At 59.3% G+C, this 18,559-nt stretch overlaps 1 protein-coding gene across 1 annotated transcript in view; it reads left to right on the plus strand.

Annotated features, from left to right (window-relative positions):
• MRPL19 (mitochondrial ribosomal protein L19) overlaps window positions 1-4,369 on the plus strand; it is a 200,443-nt gene extending 196,074 nt beyond the window's left edge. The window contains exons 4-7 of the mRNA XM_078879750.1: window positions 297-415; window positions 1,090-1,224; window positions 1,637-1,830; window positions 2,180-4,369. Of these exons, the coding sequence (XP_078735876.1) occupies window positions 297-415; window positions 1,090-1,224; window positions 1,637-1,830; window positions 2,180-2,530 (799 nt within the window). The 3' untranslated portion in view covers window positions 2,531-4,369. The remainder of the gene's footprint in view (window positions 1-296; window positions 416-1,089; window positions 1,225-1,636; window positions 1,831-2,179) is intronic.
• The last annotated feature ends 14,190 nt before the right edge of the window (window positions 4,370-18,559 follow it).

Genomic DNA, 18,559 nt, shown 5'->3' on the forward strand with positions numbered 1-18,559 from the left:
GTTGTTTTGCCGGACAACTGCTACACCACCGCTCCCCACACAGACACACACAATGACACACACACTCACACACGCACTCTGGACCAGTTTCGGCAGCTTAAACATCTCTCTCCGTGTCTCTCTCTCTCTGTCTCCTCGTTCGCCTCTCGCTCTTTCCCTGTCTCTCTCTCCCTGTTTGTCTCTTTCTCTCTGTTTGTCTCTTTCCCTATTTGTCTCTTGCTCTCTCTGTCTCTCTCTTTCTCTCTGTGTCTATCTGTCTCCCTGTTTGTCTCTCGTTCTCTCCCCGTGTCTCCCAGGAGAGTCAGCCCCGAGTTCATCCGTCCTCCGAGCCGCACAAACCCCCTGCTGTTCCACCTCCAGCGCAGAGACATGGAGACACGCAGACGCGTCCTGGCTATCCCCGACTTCTATCCCGGTGAGATAGGGAGACAAGGAGAGACACAGAGACAGAGAGAGACACGGAGACAGAGAGAGAGCCACAGAGACATGGAAACACAGAGACAGAGAGAGACACGGAGACACACAGACACATCCTGGCTATCCCCGACTTCTATCATGGTGAGACAGGGAGACAGAGAGAGACACACAGAGACACAGAGACAGAGACAGGGAGACAGAGAGAGAGACACACACAGAGACACAGAGAGAGAGACATGGAGACACAGAGACGGAGAGAGATACGGAGACAATTCCTGGCTCTCCCCGATTTCTATTGTGGTGAGACACTGAGAGAGATAGACTCGATGATGGATGGGACTGTGTCCCAGATCTATCAAGGGTCTGTCAGCTCCTCACACTGTGAGGCAGTCTGCAGGTTAAACCCGGGATGGATCGTAGGCAGGGCCAGCCCAGATGATTCGAACCAGACACAGACTCACGCATGCACACACACCACGAGTGATGGATGTGTTTAGCGGTTAATACGTGCGTGTATGTGTGGGTCTCTCTCTCCGTGTCTCTCTCCTCCGTGTCTCACCGTATATCTGACCCGGTGTCTCTGACACTGTGACTCTCTCCCCGTGTCTCTGTCCCCGTGTCTCTGTCCCCTTGTCCCCGTGTCTCTGACCCCATGTCTCTGTCCCCGTGCAGGCAGCGTGCTTGCGGTGACGTTGTCCGACGCTCTGTCTCCCGGGCGTGTCCGGCGCTTCGTGGGGATTTGTCTCAAACGCTCCGGGAGTGGCCTGGGAGCCACGGCCACACTGCGGAACGTCATCGAAGGACAGGGTGGGACACGGAGACACAGAGACACGGGGACAGGGTGGGACACGGAGACACAGAGACACGGGGACAGGGTGGGACACGGAGACACGGGGACACACAAACACGGGGACACGGACACGGGGACACACAAACACGGGGACACAGACATGGGGACACAGGGTGGGACACACACGTGGACACAGCAGGGACACGGGGACAGAGATACGGGGACACAGGGACAGTGAGGTGGTTGTGGTAATTGAGTGGTAGTTGTTTTGGTTGAGTGGTAGTTGTTGTGATTGAGTGGTAGTTGTTTTGGTTGAATGGTAGTTGTGGTTAAGTGGTAGTTGTAGTGGATGTTGTGATTTGGTGGTAGTTTTTGTGGTTGTGCGGTGGTTGTGTGGTAGTTTAGGAGCGGTGGTTATTGTCGTTGCAGGCGTGGAGTTGGTGGTGGAGCTGTACAATCCGCGCGTGCACCTGATCGAGGTCCTGCGCCTGGAACAACGTTTGGACGACGATCTGAGCTACTTGCGCGACGCTCTCCCCAGCTACAGCTGCTTCCCGGACTCTGCGGGAGGGGCAGCGGCCCCCCCACAGACGCCCAGCGGCAAGGAAGTCCCCCTGAACACGGTGCGGAAACCTCCTCACTCTCTCGCTTGCTCACCCTCCCCCCCCCCCCCGTGTCTCTCTCACCCCCCTCACCCCCCCGTGTCTCTCTCTGTCTCTCTCTCACCCCCCGTGTCTCTCTCTCTCTCACCCCCTGTGTCTGTCTCTCTCTCACCCCCCGTGTCTCTCTCTGTCTCTCTCTCTCACCCCCGTGTCTCTCTCCCCGTGTCTCTCACCCCGTGTCTCTCTCTCCCCACGTGTGTCTCACCCCGTTTCTCTTTCCCCACGTGTGTCTCTCCCCGTGTCTCACCCCACGTGTGTCTCACCCCGTCTCTCTTTCCCCACGTGTCTCTCTCCCCGTGTCCCCGTATAGACCGTGGTGGAGATGCTCCCCCGTCCGTGGTCTCGACGTTGGGGCTCGGAGCTCCGGGGGGCCTCCCTCCCCGCCCCCCCCACCGCTCTCCGCACCGCCGGCCGTGAGCACGGCGGTGAGCGGCGTGGTGAGCAGCGTGGTGAGCGGCGTGGTGAGCGGCGTGGTGAGCGGCGTGGTGAGCGGCCGTGGGTGACGATGGACCTGAAGGCTGCCCGCCACTCCCAGGCCCAGAGGGAGGAGGCGGCACGCACCGACGTCGCCAAGATTCGCGCCAAGATGGCGGCGGGTGGGACGGTGGGAGAGCGGCGGAGAGGGGAGGGGGACGCTGGGAGGGGCTCTCACGTGGAGTGACGCACACACGCGGTGATACACGCGGTGACACACGGAGTAACACACGCGGTGACACACGGGGTGACACACAGAGTGACACACGGAGTGACACACAGTGACACGCGGTGACACACGCGGTGACACACGCGGTAACACACGGAGTGACACACAGAGTGACACACGGAGTGACACACGCGGTGACACACAGTGACACACACAGAGTGACACACGGAGTGACACACGCGGTGACACATACAGAGTGACACACGGAGTGACACACGGAGTGACACACGGAGTGACACACGCGGTGACACACGGAGTGACACACGCCGTGACACACACAGAGTGACACACGGAGTGACATGCGGTGACACACGAAGTGACACACGCGGGGACACACGGAGTGACACACGCGGTGACACACAGTGACACACGGAGTGACACACGCGGTGACACACGAAGTGACACACGCGGTGACACACACAGAGTGACACACGCGGTGACACACGCGGTGACACACGGAGTGACACACGGAGTGACACACGGAGTGACACACGCTGGGACACACGGAGTGACACACGGAGTGACACACGGGGTGACACACGAGGTGACACACGAGGTGACACACCGAGTGACACACGAGGTGACACACCGAGTGACACGCGGGGACACACGGAGTGACACACGAGGTGACACACAGTGTGACACACGGAGTGACACACGGAGTGACACACGAGGTGACACACCGAGTGACACACGAGGTGACACACGGAGTGACACACGAGGTGACACACAGTGTGACACACGCGGGGACACACGGAGTGACACACGAGGTGACACACGGAGTGACACACGAGGTGACACACAGTGTGACACACGAGGTGACACACAGTGTGACACACGCGGGGACACACGGAGTGACACACCGAGTGACACACCGAGTGACACACGGAGTGACACACGGAGTGACACACGAGGTGACATACGCAGTGACACACGGAGTGACACACAGAGTGACACACGCGGGGACACGCGGAGTGACACACGGGGGGACACAGAGTGACACGCGGGGACACACGGAGTGACACACGCAGTGACACACGCGGTGACACACGCGGTGACACACGGGGGGACACACGGAGTGACACGCGGTGACGCACGGGGTGACACGCGGTGACACATGCGGTGACACACCGAGTGACACACGCGGTGACACACGCGGTGACACACGCGGCAGAGGTTGCAAACGGGTTTTGATTCCTTACCCGTACCCTACCCGTACCCGACCGCACCAGGGTCGCATACGGGTACCCGTATCCAGCCGGGTACGGGTAGCCGGGTATCGGGTAGGGTACGGGTATCGGGTACCCGATTGCGACCTCTGACACGCGGTGACACACGCGGTGACGCACGCGGTGACGCACGCGGTGACGCACGCGGTGACGCACGCGGAGACACACGCGTTGACACGCACATTTGCACGCGCACACACAGTACTCACTACCCACTCACTCACCAGCCACTCACTCATTACCTCACTCACTTCGTAATTCACTCACTACCCATTCACTTCCCACTCCCTCACTCACCACTCACTCACCACTCACTCACCACTCACTCACTCATTACCCTCTCACGACACAGAAACTCGATTTATGAGGCATCCTCCGACGTGGCTGCGAACGCGTCTGGTTTCCGACTCGTCGCGTGAGGTTTCTGACTCGTCGTGTGAGGTTTCTGTCGTTCTCAAGTGTCTGTGCGGACGATGCCGATCGACGCCCTGCGAAATGCTCCTGCGCAATGAAAGTAAAATGACATCGGCGAGTGAAGCTTCTCGTCCCGTTTCACGGCTATGATCCCCGCGGGTCTCCGGCGAGCGCGTGTTGGGGTCTCCGGCGAGTGCGTGTTGGGGTCTCTGGCGAGTGCGTGTTGGGGTTTCTGGCGAGTGCGTGTTGGGGTCTCCGGCGAGCGCGTGTTGGGGTCTCCGGCGAGTGCGTGTTGGGGTCTCTGGTGAGTGCGTGTTGGGGTCTCTGGCGAGTGTTGGGGTCTCTGGCGAGTGCGTGTTGGGGTCTCTGGCGAGTGCGTGTTGGGGTCTCTGGCGAGTGCGTGTTGGGGTCTCTGGCGAGTGCGTGTTGGGGTCTCTGGCGAGTGCGTGTTGGGGTCTCCGGCGAGTGCGTGTTGGGGTCTCCGGCGAGTGCGTGTTGGGGTCTCTGGCGAGCGAGTGTTGGGGTCTCTGGTGAGTGCGTGTTGGGGTCTCAGGCGAGTGCGTGTTGGGGTCTCTGGCGAGTGCGTGTTGGGGTCTCTGGCGAGTGCGTGTTGGGGTCTCTGGCGAGTGCGTGTTGGGGTCTCTGGCGAGTGCGTGTTGGGGTCTCTGGCGAGTGCGTGTTGGGGTCTCTGGCGAGTGCGTGTTGGGGTCTCCGGCGAGTGCGTGTTGGGGTCTCCGGCGAGTGCGTGTTGGGGTCTCTGGCGAGCGAGTGTTGGGGTCTCTGGTGAGTGCGTGTTGGGGTCTCAGGCGAGTGCGTGTTGGGGTCTCTGGCGAGTGCGTGTTGGGGTCTCTGGCGAGTGCGTGTTGGGGTCTCTGGCGAGTGCGTGTTGGGGTCTCTGGCGAGTGCGTGTTGGGGTCTCCGGCGAGTGCGTGTTGGGGTCTCCGGCGAGTGCGTGTTGGGGTCTCCGGCGAGTGCGTTTTGGGGTCTCCGGCGAGTGCGTGTTGGGGTCTCCGGCGAGTGCGTGTTGGGGTCTCTGGCGAGCGAGTGTTGGGGTCTCTGGTGAGTGCGTGTTGGGGTCTCAGGCGAGTGCGTGTTGGGGTCTCTGGCGAGTGCGTGTTGGGGTCTCCGGCCCCCACGTGGGGGAACACGCTGCCAGCGCGTTCGCGATCCATCCCCGAGTCTGAGCCAGTTCTGCGAGGGACTCAAAACGTTGTTGTTGTTTCAGAGAGCCTTACTGCAACGTGTGGTCGATGCGCATCCGTGATGGAGTGCGTAATAACAAAAATTTGCTCTTACGGAGATGCGGTGATTTACGACCACCGTGGCGTCGTGGAATCTAAATGTGAAGGGAAAACCCCCGAAGGAGCTGGAGAAAAATCCATGCGGCCACGGGGAGGAGAAAGCGAGAGAGAGAGAGAGAGGGGGAGCGAGAGAGGGAGAGAGAGAGCGAGAGAGAGAGAGACTTTTGACTTTTAAAGCGCTTTTATTGCCGTGGCAACAATTGTGCCACAGCTGTTTTGCGTTTCGGGTGTCTTGGTCGCCGACCGTCACATTTCCATCATGTTCGGCTGGAACCACCAAAAAGAACGCCACAATGGACAACAAAGTGGAACCACGAGGGAAAAGCGAGAGAAAAAAACCCTTGACCGCGCGCGCGCTTCCATCGCTCGCGCGCACCGTGTCGCCAAACCTCCGTCGCTCGCGCGCCTTGGTACCGCACGTGTCATCGTGCCGAAGCGCCACGCTGTGCGTCATACCGCCGGTGCCGTGCGTTTACGCGTGCGAGTCACCCTCTTGGACCGCTGGGGCACTGCTCATGCTGCGCCTTTATTAGCCTTTCGCGCCCGGTCCGCCTCTCGTCGCCCACACACTCGCCGTCCAACGCGGTGTAGATCAACGGCGCGCGCCGCGTCACATCACGTCGTCGGACACGCCGAGCTGTCACGGGTGCGTGCATGCACGCGTGTGTGCGTGCGTGCATGCACGCGTGTGTGCGTGCGTGCATACGCGCGTGCATACGCGCGTGCATGCGCGCGTGCGTGCGTGCATGCGCAGCCTCCTCCTTCAGGCGTCGGGGTTGCCTTTGCATTGCGCTGCCTGGAGCGCTGTGCGCACCGCGCTGTTCCATTTTCCGCCTTCTGGCGGCGCAGGTTGCGGCTCGCGCTGTGTCTTCCGTGTATCACACGTCGAGCGGCGCGGCGCGCCGCGCTGCTTGCAGCGCAGTGCGCACCACGCTGCTCCGTTTTTGTCGCCTTCCGGCGGCGCGGATTGCGGCTCGCGCCGTGTCGTCCGTGTTCTACGCGCCCGATGGCGCGCCGCGTTGTGGGCATCACGCGCCGCCGCGCGTGCTCGAGAAACCGCCGGCCGTTCGCGCAGGCGGGGGGGCTCCCATCGCGCCTCTGGGTTCCGCGCTGCATGCGCGGCTTATCGCGGCGGGGGCCATCAGATTTTGAGTACTAAGCCTCCGTGTTCACTGAGGCAGAGAGCCTGACCGGCTCCCCACTTCTCTTGGAACGCGGTGTGCTCACCTCCCACTTGGGTGTGGTATTCGTGTTCCAATTTAAGTCTGGCCGCCAGCAGGCCACGTGTCATAGCCACTGCTGAGCAGCTCTCGGTTGCAGTTGTTTCGTTTTGCAGCTTCTTTTTTCGCGTTTGATAAATGGCCATCTTGGCCTGTGCCAGGACAAAGTTTGCCAGAACATGGCGCTGGTCCAGCCTGCGAGGCACTCCGCACACCAGGCTGCTTGTGAAGAAAGGGACATTCAACTTGCCAAAGATTTTTCCCAGCATCATGAAGAGGGGTGTCAATCTTTGGCACTTTGCATATTGATGCTCGAGGTCCTCTCTTTGGTCGCAGAAGGCGCACGACGCGGACGCTTCTGGGTCGATCTTTTGGACCCACGCTGCCGAAGGCAGCGCCCAGTGGGCCAGTCTCCACTGGAGGTCTCCGGTCCTTTTAGCTACTGGGGCTCTGTAGAACTCTTTCCACTGGGGGGTGACATCTACCAGTGGAGAGAAACAGTCTTTCCATTTTGTGCACGGCAAGTCCTGGAGGGCACGGCGATGTAGAGTCTTCACGCAAACACCATAGATCGCCGCTCTGGAGGCGGTTTTTAGGGCCATGTTCTCGCAAACTTCGAGCTTGAGCAGCCTCCCTGTGTCGCTCCGCCCTGGGACCTGGACACAGGCAGCGTGTAGCTCTGGGAAGGCAGGAGGGGGGGGGGGGTGAGCCGGGTCGGTGCCTTCCGGTACGTGTGTCTGCAGCTGCAAGTGTTTCACCGTTTTTAGTACTGCGCGTAGTATTCTCTCTCCGGCCAGTATTGTGCGGAGACCTGCCACTTGGCTTATTTCGGCCGCGGTCTTCCACCTTCGGTGATCGTTGCGGTTTTCCAACAGGTCGCTCACTGTCCTTATGCCGGCTTGGATGAATCGAAGGGCCATCGTTTTTTCATGTTTTAAGTCCCCGAAGAGATCGTTGAAGAACAGGGGTTCTTTTTGAAAAGCGGTCATGCCGCAATAGGGGTTTTTCCTGCCCCACTCCAGACTTCGCCATGCTTCACCCACGTTCCGGTAATACGGCGGCAAACTGCTGTGGTCGACTAGGCTGAGGTCCATGAGGAATAACTCTTTTGCGTACCCCATTTGTCCCCCCACGCGCCTAAGCAGAGCGAGGGCTAGCGCCTTCCCTGGTGTCTCTTCTGGGTTGTAAAGTAATGTTTTCACCGCTTGAAGCCGGAAACACATTACTCCAGCGGCCACGTCTATCAGGCCTTGCCCTCCTTCGTGTCGTGGTAGGTGGAGTACACCGGGCTTCAGCCAATGCTTGCCCGCCCAGACAAAGGAGGTAAGCGCTTTGTTTGCCTTGGCTATCAGCCACTCTGGGGGGGGGGGAGGGCTTTCGCCCTGTGCCACAAGGCGGAGGCTGCAAGGTTGTTGGCGATGAGTGTTCTGCCTTTAAAGGACAGCTGTGCGAGGAGGTGTTCCCACGCTTTTAATTTGACTTCAAGCTTGACGATTAGTTCGACCCAGTTTTTTTCAACTGTCAGGGTTTCACCTAGCAGTACTCCGAGGTATAGAAAACCGTCATCTCGCCATTGTACTCCGCCAGGGAGGGGTACGGGTCGCGTGGTGATACGTGGCCCCATGCGTAGCGCCGTGCATTTCTTCCAGTTGACCCTCGCACCGGCGACTTTTTCGTAGCTCGCTACTGCGCTGCGTAGCGCGTTGACGTCCTCGCTGTCGTTGATTACCACGCAGATGTCATCGGCGTATGCTGACAGTTTCAGGCTCGCTTCGTCAGGGCCGGGGAACGTGAGTCCGGTCAGGGTGGCGTTTAGCCTCCTGAGGAGCGGTTCCAGAGACAGGGCATACAGCAGCCCTGAGAGGGGGCATCCCTGTCTCACTCCTCTCGTGACCGGGAAGGGGTGACCCAGGCGTTGATTAATTTTTACAGTACTATATATGTCGGTGTATAGCAGTCTGAATTGCGCTATGAAGTTGGATCCAAATCCGTAGGAGGACAGGAGCCTTTCCAGATAGTTGTGATCCACCCTGTCAAAGGCTTTCTCCTGGTCCATGAGCAGCAGTCCTGAGTGTATGTTATGTATTCTTGCCAAGGATATGACGTCCCGGACCGTTCCAATGTTGTTATGGATGGTGCGACCGGGAATACAGTAGGTTTGTTCGTGGCTTATAATGTAGCCCGCTACAGTTTTCAGTCGGTTTGCTAGCGCCTTGGCGATTATTTTATAGTCTGTACATAGAAGGGATACTGGTCGCCAGTTTTACATTTTGCGGAGATCTCATTTTTTGGGCAGCAGCACCACTACTGCTCTCCTGCAGCTGACCGGCAGTTTCCCCTTCTGCAGACTCGCTGCTAACACTTTAAGCAGGCAGGGGCCCAGTATGTCCCAGAAAGTTGAGTAGAACTCTACTGGGAGCCCGTCAATGCCTGGGGATTTCCCCCTGGGCAGTCCCGCCATCCCAGCTCGCAGCTCTTCTAGGGTGATGGGGTTCTCCAGTTTATCTATGTCTGCTTCCCTCAGAGTGGGGTTCCCTTCTAAAAGCTTGTCGGCTTCTCCTGTCTGTGTGGCTTCGCTCTGGAGCAGTTATGAGAGAAAACGGGTGGCTGTTTCTCTCATCTTCCCCTCGGCGGTTGTTATTTCGCCTTCTTCTGTCATTAGGCTGGGGATGTTTTTGCTTTTGTTGTTGTTGTTGAAGCGGAAGAAGTATCTGGAGGGCAAGTCCATCTGCTCGAGATGCTGCATTCTCTTCCTAACGAATGAGTCATGCGCTTGTTGATCGGTGATGGCCTTAAATAGTCTCCATCTTTCGGGCAGCGAGGACGACTTGCTCTCGTTGTCCTGCGCTTTTCCGCTGGGCCCAGTTTCCGCCTCGAGCTGCAGTAGTTCGTATTCTAGGCGTTGTAGCGCATCGCGCTTGACGACAACCCGTTGACGCGCGGAAAGCGCCCTGATCTGTGCTTTAGTAGCTTCCCACCATTGTGGGCTGGGGCCAGAGGGGTCCATGGTCTTCCCCCAGTGCTGCCAGCATACTCTGAAAGCCGTTTTAAAGTCTTCTTCTTCGAGTTGGGTTACGTCCAGCCGCCAGTAAGGGCAGCGGTGTAGCTCCCTGGGCACCTGCAGCAGCACTGTGACGAGATGGTGGTCAGAGAAGCCTAATGGTTTCATCTCACAGTCCCCGAGGAGGTTTACGTTTTCATTATTAATGTATACACGGTCAAGCCTAGCGAGGCTTGTCTTGCCCTGGGTGGTTTCGCGACTCCACGTGTACTGTCGCCTGATTGGGTGTTGTGATTTCCACGTGTCGGTGAATTGAAGGCGTTGTAACGTGCTTGCAAGCGGTTTGGCTGACTCTGGGTGCGGTTCAGGGCCGTTGCGGTCGAGTGCTGGGTCGAGGGTGCAGTTCCAGTCTCCTCCCGCGACCGCAACGACCCCGTCGGCTTTGGTTGTCTCAAGTGCTGTATGTAATACATCGACAAAAAAGGCTTTCCTTTCCTTGCTCTTGCTTGGCGCATAGACATTCAGGCACCTGAATTTCGTGTCGTTGAGCTCGGAAGTCCACCGAAATCAGAAGCGCTTTTTGAATCTGTTTAAAGGTTACCCCCTCTGGGGTGAATCCCTGTCTGAATAAGAATGCTACTCCTGCCCGATTTTCTTCCCCGTTTCTGAAGAAGGAGAGGCCCTTCACAAGGGCTTGCCGTTGGCTGCAGAGTGTGGCGTCAAAGTGCGTCTCTTGCAGCGTCGTTATATCCGCCTTGTTCTCCTCAATGAGAGAGCAGACACGGTGCCACCTCTCATTATCCCTTGCCCCGTTACAATTGAGGCTTAGGAGTTTTAATCCGGTGGCCATCAAAGTTTCCTTTATTTTCCTTCTGTGCCGTCACGGGGGGGCCGCTCCTGAGAAGGCAGGAGTTGTTTCCTCAATCTTGTTTGCAGTGCTTTCATCCGGTACACTTCTTCTGAGCTGAAACCGTAAAGCTCCGGCTCACGCCGTATCTTACCGGCTGTCTTTTTAAAGCCCTCCAAATCAGGAAAGGTTAACTCAGGCCGGGTGTGCCGTTTCTGGAAAGTGGCTCGGAGATAGTGGAGAATGTCATCGGTATCGTACTCTCGCTCCGTTGCTACGCTGGAATAGCTCCTTTCACTTATGGTTCCATCGTCGTCGGACTCCGGTCCTCCGTCGCCCGCAGCTTCCTCTGTGGCTGCTTGGGCCTCTGTTATGGTGGGTTGCTCTGCAACACTGTCCGGCTCCGTCTGGGTACCCTCCCCACTCTCCGCCTGTTCTTCACCAGGCGGGAGGGGGGGGGTCTCACTCTCCCCATACGAGTCAGCCTTTTCTCCACCCATCTCCGCCACTGTTTATGTCTCGGGCTCATCGCCGCGCTCTGGTGCCGTGTAGTTGCGACCGCCCTGCTCATCGCAGCTGCTGCCGTTGGTATTGCTGCTGCCGCACTCCTCTCCCGCTGTCGCGAAGGTTTCTTCAGCCACTGCACGCTTCGGGTGAGTGGCGCCTCCTCCTCCCTTCGCTGCGGCAATCCGTTTGGCCCTTCTTTTCCTAGTCTCGACGACGGTGAATTCCATTCCTCCTTCGTCGTCGTCCGTCACATGCGTTCCACTCGTGATGTCTCCGGGCGGGCAGGGCTGCTGCTGCTGCAGCTGCCGCTGGCGCCGCTGCTGCGGCGGCGGCGGCGGCGGTGGTGGCGGCGGCGGCGGTGGTGGCGGCGGCATCCGCTCACGCTGCAGCTGCTGCTGCCCCTGCTGCCCCTGCTGCGGTTGCTGCTGCTGCGGTGTTTGTTGCTGTTGCGGTTGCTGCCGTGGCGGCGGCGTCGATGTTTGCTGCTGCCGTTGGTGCAGCTGCTGCTGTTGCTGCTGCTGCTGCGGCTGCTGCGGCTGCTGCGGCTGCTGCTGCTGCTGTGACTGCTGCTGCTGTTGTTGTTGTTGTTGTGCCTCCCACGCCTGCGGTACTGGCGCCGACTGCGTGGTGGTGCTTTCCTGGGCAGACCGCGCTTCTCCCTCTTTCGCCTTGCCTGGGCAGCTCCTCCTTGTGTGGCCGAAGCTGCCGCACCCGAAGCAGCGCGGCGCCACCATTAAAAAATACACGTTGTGTGTCCTACCGCCGATGGTGTGTTTTACGGTTACATCCAAATCGGTGCTTCCGCCTTTCAATATTATGAATGCCTGCCGCTGGCCCGTCATAATATGTTTCATCGCCGGGTTCCGTGTTCTCATTGGTAACCAAACAATGCGGGAGACCTCCAGTCCCCATCGAATTCAGTACTCTTGAGGTTGGGCGGTGCGCCGGAGATTGTCACCTTTACCGCCGGCGTGGTTAGGGGGGTGCACTGGACGAATGTCCCCACGTCTCCCCCGACGTTGATCCCGGCCTCCACAACGCGCGCCGCTCCTTCCACCCCAGCCACGTACACCGTGTAGCCGCGGTTCTCCCGCCGGATGACCCGGATGGCTGCCAGGCCAACTTGCTCGGCCACCGCGGTGGCGATGTCGTCGGGCGTGGTCTCCGGCGGAGGGAAACAGGTGAAGCCGTGCTGGTCTGTCAGGGCTTCGAGGTGCTCGTGCTGTGCCATATTTTTTTGGCCACAGCACAAAAGCACCTGCAAAACGGTTATGCGAAAGAAAATGCCGAGGGGAAAAAAAAATAAAAAAGCAGAGAGGTGGAGGGAGACGAAAAAGTCCCCGCCCCCCTCAGGAGCCCGGAGAGGGGGGAAACGAAAGCCACCAGAAGACAGCCACGAAGGAGAGAAAAATAAAAACGAGGGGAGAGAGACAGAGGGAGGGTAGAGGAGAAGGAGAGACAGAAAAGAACAGAGAGAGACGCACGACAGGGAGACACACACCGAGGGAGAAACACAAAGGAGAGGGACACGGAGAGACACAGAAAGGGAGAGATACGGAGAGGGAGAGACACGCACAGTTCAAAACGCCGAGGGAGATACAGAGGGAGGGAGGGACACACAGAGAGACACGGAGGGACAAAGAGACACACAGGAAACAGACACCGACGAGAGATACAGAGGGAGAGACACACACAGAGACAAACACCAAGAGAAACACAGAGGGAGAGACACACAGAGAGGGAGAGACACAGGGGGAGAAAGCACGGAAAGAGAGACACACTGAGAAAGAGAGAGGAGGAGAGAGGAGGAGAAGAGGAGGGGGGGAAGAGGAGGAGAGAGGAGGAGGAGAGGGGCAAACCACGCCAGGCCCAAGGCTGCTCGACCAGCACACCCTGGGCGTGGTGCCGTAGGGACGGAGGGAAAACACAAAACAAATAAAAACAGCACCACGTGAAAGAAAAGGAGTACTCACAGTGAGGGAAGAGAAAGTTGTTGAGCACAAAGACTCAATAAACGAAAAAACAGCGGGATAAAGCTACTATGAAAGCGTCCACACTCTCCCAGGCTAGGCTCAGGCTTCCACCTGGGCACAGGCCTCCATCCACACACACGGAGCAGGAGCAAACGGCTTTGGCGACCGCACCCTACGGTGGCTGAGAGAGAGAGGGAGAGAGAGAGGGAGAGCGAGAGGGAGAGCGAGAGGGAGAGCGAGAGGCATAGGACAATGTACATGCCTTTATGGCAACAACATACACTTCATTGATCACCTTCCGTGCGTTCAAACAATGTGCATGCCTTCATGGCAAGAACATACACTTCACTGTTCATCACACAGCACATCGTCACCCCTCACAGTCTGTGACCGGTGTGCGCGTCGTTCAAGCTCTCGCGCAAACATCGCCGAGATGTCCCAAATGCATTCAGTGGTCGTCTCGTGGCAACATCAAGCACTGCGTCGCCATCGCGCACCACATCGCCACCGCTCTCACAGTCAGTGTCCGATGTCATTCCGGGCTTTGACACCCTTTCGCCTAGCAGGGCCCCTCCTGCTCCTCCACACCCTCCTCTCCTGGTGGGGGGGAGGGGGAGGGTGGCAGCTTCCTCACTTTGGTCATCATCACCTTCAGCCGGTACACCTCCTGCCGGTTGAAGCAGTATCTGTGTGGGTCCTTGACCACCGTCTGTGCCACCCTGATGAAAGCTCCCCTGTTGGGGAACCTGTCCCGCACATGAATGTTCCGTACCCCGTACACCCGCTTCATCCATTGGAGGATGTCATTGGGTGTATACGTTCCTGGCCCACGCCTGCGCCTCGACCCTGAGAACTTTCAGGGGGGGTACTCCTCCTCGTCCCAATCGTCCTCAGGGTCCCCACAGTCGATAGCCACGTCGGCTCCGGCCCCTCCTGCCGCCTCCGCCGACCCTCTTGGAGCCGGGGCCTCCCCGGGCTCGAGCCCAATTTTTGTCATCTTCCTCTTCTTCGTTCTCTCCTTCACTCCTTCGTCATACCACTTTGGGGTGGGCGGAGGGGTGCCTTTCACCGGCACGAAACCGCTCGGCACACCATTGTCATCGGTGTCGGGCCACCCACCGATGGCGATGAGGGCAGCGCCACCTCTCACGTCGGTGCAGCTCTCCTCTTCCGCCTCCGCCGCCCCATCTGGGGCTGGGGCCTCGCTGGGCACGATCCCGCGCGCAGGCAGCCCACTCCCCCCCGGGTCCATGTTCACCTTCTCCCCCGGGACGGGCGAGGAGGTGCTCCCCGGAGCCTCAACGCCACCCGGCACAGCCACGGCGCCGGCGGCAGCCTCCATCTCCTCTCTTCGCCGTGCTGGAACGGGAGAGGCCGGAATCGGTCGGGGCGCTCCTCCTGTCTTCACCGCCAGGTGCGCATCGCCGCCCATCTCCATAGCCTCCCCCTCTTTATCCGCCGAGCAGCTGGTTCGGTCGGCGGCACTTTCCTCCCCGATTACATCGGGTTCTACGCCCCCTTCTCGGTCACCTGTCGGGCCGTGCGAAGGGTGGCTTCCCGGAGCTGCGTCGTCGCTCGGCACCACGCTGGTGCAGGCGGCAGCTGCTGGCTCCTCTCCTCCCATCGCCGGGGTGGGTGGGGCCGGGCTCGGCAACCGCGTTCTCGGTTCGTTCGCATCCGCCGAGTCCGCGTTGTCGGTGGCCCCCATAGCTTCCTTCCCCGTATCCTCTGGACAGCTGGCCGGCCGATCGATGTCGCCGGCTGTGGCCGGCCTCTTGAGCTGTTCCGTCAGCCCGTTTCCGCGCCTCCTCTTCCTCCTGGCGCTCTTGATGGCGGCGGCCCCATTGCTGTTGGCTCCCTTGTGAGGTTCCGACTCCCCGTGCTCCGGCACGGGCTCGGCGCCACCACTCTGCTGCTGCTGTTCCCGCTGCAGCGGCGGTGGCGGCACCTGTGATGGCTGCTGCTGCTCACGCTGCTCCCGCTGCTGCTGCTGCTGCCGATGTTGTAGCAGCTGCTGCTGCTGTTGATTCTGCAGCTGCTCCTGCTGCGGCAACGCCTGCGGCAGGTGCTCTCGCTGCTGCTGCACATGCTGCTCCTGCTGCTGCTGTTGTTGCAGCTGCGGCGTCAGCGTCGTCGCTCCTGTCGCTGCTCCACTAGACTTTGTCTTAGTGGGATAGTCCTTCTTTACGTGTCCCACGCCGCCACACCCATAACAGCGTGGCGCGGTTGTGGCCAGGTACATAGTATGGACGCGGCCACCAGCAACACGCTTGATGGCCACGTCCAACTCAGTACGTCCGCCTTTCAGAGTGAGGTAGACCTGCCGTTGTCCGGACAGGATATGTCTCATAGCAGGGTTCCGTGACCGCATTGGTAACTGAACGATGCCTGAGGCCACCGTGCCGTAATACTGCAGTTCTCTCACCAACCCCGCGTTGGTAAAATACGGCGGAGCGCCCGAGATGGTTACCCGTACTGTCGGTGCCGAGAGAGGGGTACACTGTACCAGCGGCCCCCCCTCACCTCCGACTTTGAGTCCCTTCTCCACCACGCGTGCCGCCGCCGCCTCCACCGTGGCTACGTACACTACATAGCCACGGTTTTCCCGTTGCACCACCCGGACAGCAGGCAGCCCGGTGTGCATTGCCACTGCAGTAGCGACTTCCTCAGGTGTTGTCCCAGGCGATGGAAAACATCGGAAGCCATGGTCGTCTGTAAGAGCCTCCGTGCTGCTGGGCTGCGCCATGGCACTCGCATGGCAGCAGCGCAGCAGCAACAAAAATAATCGCAAAAAAAAAAGTAATAAACCCCACACGAAACAAACGCACAACAACACACAACCAAACAAACAACCAGACAGACAGACAAACAAACAAAACCAACAAACACACAAACAAACAAACACACCAACAACCGACAAGCAAACAAAGAAAACGAACACTCAAACAAACAAACAGACAGTCAAACGAACAACCACACGCACAAACAAACACACAAACAAACAAACACTCAGCAAACAGACAAACAAACCGAACACCAGTGGTGTTAAACCAGGTAATAAAACAACAAGCAGACAAACAAACCGAACACCAGCGGTGTTAAACCAGGTAATGAAAACCAACAGGCAAACACACAAAACGACCAACCAAGCAGACAAACAAACAAAACAAACACACAGACAAACACACAAATAGACAAACACACAAACAACAGTAGTATTAAAAACTGCTACTACTGCAAGCTCATACACGGGGAGAAAACGCGATGATGGTTCGTTTCTCCCCCGTTCACCACTCTCCAGGCTAGGCTCAGGCTCTCACCTGAGCCCAGGCGTCCATCCGCACACACGTTGGAGCAGGAGCAAACGGCTTTTGCGACCGCACCCTACGGTGGCTGAGAGAGAGAGAGGGAGAGAGCGAGAGGGAGAGAGAGAGAGAGAGAGGGAGAGCGAGAGAGGGAGAGCGAGAGAGACTTTTGACTTTTATAACTTTATTTCACCAGCGCAAATTGCGCTGGAATATTTCCGGTTCATTCAGTATACTGCCTTTATGGCAACAATAAATGCACAACATCATTCCGCACCACATCGCCACCGCCCCACAGTCAGTGTCCGGTGTGCTTTTGCATTTCAAAGCATTCAGTGTACCTGCCTTTATGGCAATAAACACTCATCGTTATCACACACCACGTCGTCACCGCTCACAGCCAGTGTCCGGTGTGCTCGTCATCCGGGCTCTCACACCCCTTTGCCTAGCAGAGCAGCTCTTCCGCTCCCACCTCTTCACCCCCGGCTGGCGGCGACGGTAGTGGTGTCCTCTTCAACGCCGGTAGTGGTGTCCTCTTCAACGCCTCGGGGGAGAAGGGGGTGGTGGGGGGGGATGGTGGCTGTTTTCTGACCTTGATCAACAAGGCCTTTAGCCGGAAGATCTCCTGGCGACTATATCCGAACGTGCCCGGGTCCTGGATCACACGCCGGGCTGTGCTCATAAAGTTCCTCCTGTTGGGGAAGCTGTCCCGCACGCGGACGTTTCGTCTCCCATACGACCATTTCAGGAAACCAAGGAGGTATTCGGGAGAACACCCCTTCCCGGGCATCGGAGGCCAGCTCTTCGGCCTTTCCGCCTGTCCCTTTGGGTCGATGCCGCTGACGACGCTCACCGTGCTCCCCTGCGACGACGGGCTAGGCGAGGCTGGGTCTGGCTGTTTCACTCCCTTGGTCACCGCCTTCACCTGCGCGTCGCCGCTGGCCTCCATGGCCTCCCTCTTCCCGGCCTCCCTCTTTTCCGCGTCCTTCGAGGCGGAGGGGGGGGGGGGCTCCACCGTCATGCACAACAAATCCATCGCCCGTTGGGCCTCCCGCGCGCTGAACGCGTACCTGTGTGGCTCCCAGTCCACGTCCATTACTGCCTGCTCAAGGGAGCGCCTGTCGGGGAAAGCCTTCGTCAGCTCCCTCGCCACATTCCCCTTCCTCCCCCTGTCCACCTTCCTCAACCACAAGAGGAGGGCTTTGGGCGTACACATCCCCGGCCTAGCCTCATCCCTCCAACCTCCAAGCTTCTGGGGGTACTTCCTCTTGTCCAGATCGTCCTCCAAGTCAACACTGTTAGCTACAGCTGCAGCTTTCTGGACGACGCGATTCCACTCTCCGGTGCCCACCGACGTTCCCGGAACGGGGGCCTCCCCGGGCTCGAGCCCAATTTTGCCCATTTTTTTTCCTCATTCTCTCTCTCGCCCCCTCATCGTACCACCTTGGGGTGGGCGGAGGGTCGCCCTTCACCGGCACGAAACCCCCCGGCACACCGTTATCATCGGTGTCGGGCCACCCCCCGATGTCGGTGAGGGTAACGCCATCCCTCACGTCGGCGCAGGCCTCCTCTTCCGTCCCCGCCACCCCCTCTGGGGCCGGGCCCTCGCTGGGCACAATCCCGCTTGCAGGCAGCCCACTCTCCCCCGGGTCCATTTCCATCTCCTCCCCCTCCCTCAGGACAGGCGAAGAGGTGGTTCCGGGAGCCTCGACGCCACCCGGCACAACCACGGCGCCGGTGGCGATCATCAGTTGTTCCTCTCCCTGCGTTGGAGGGGGTGAGGTCGAGCCCGGAGGTCGCGCTCCCGGCTCGGTCGTCTCCACCAGGGGCGCGTCACCCACACCCCCCCCTCGCTCCTCCACAGGGCGGTCAGCTGGCTGGGTACCGTCGCCAGCTGTTTTGGCTGTTTCCATGGGCTGGGCGCTCCCGCGCCTGCCCATCTTCCTCCTCTTCCGCGGCCCTCCGACGATGGTGAAACCTCCACCGTCCTCGTCAGAGGGTTCCTTCTCTGGGGCCGGCTCCCCGCGCTCCGGCGCGGAACCGGCACCATCTTGCTGCGGCTGTCGTTGCTGCCGATGCTGCTGCGGCGGCTGCTGCTGCACGTCATGCTGCGGCGGCGGCGGCGGGGGGTGCTCCCTCACCCGCTGCTGCTGCTGCTGCTGCGGCTGTTGCTGCTGCTGGTCCTGCAGC

This window comes from Lampetra fluviatilis, chromosome 55 (genome assembly GCF_964198595.1).
Source record: "Lampetra fluviatilis chromosome 55, kcLamFluv1.1, whole genome shotgun sequence".
Classification (NCBI taxonomy): domain Eukaryota; kingdom Metazoa; phylum Chordata; class Hyperoartia; order Petromyzontiformes; family Petromyzontidae; genus Lampetra; species Lampetra fluviatilis.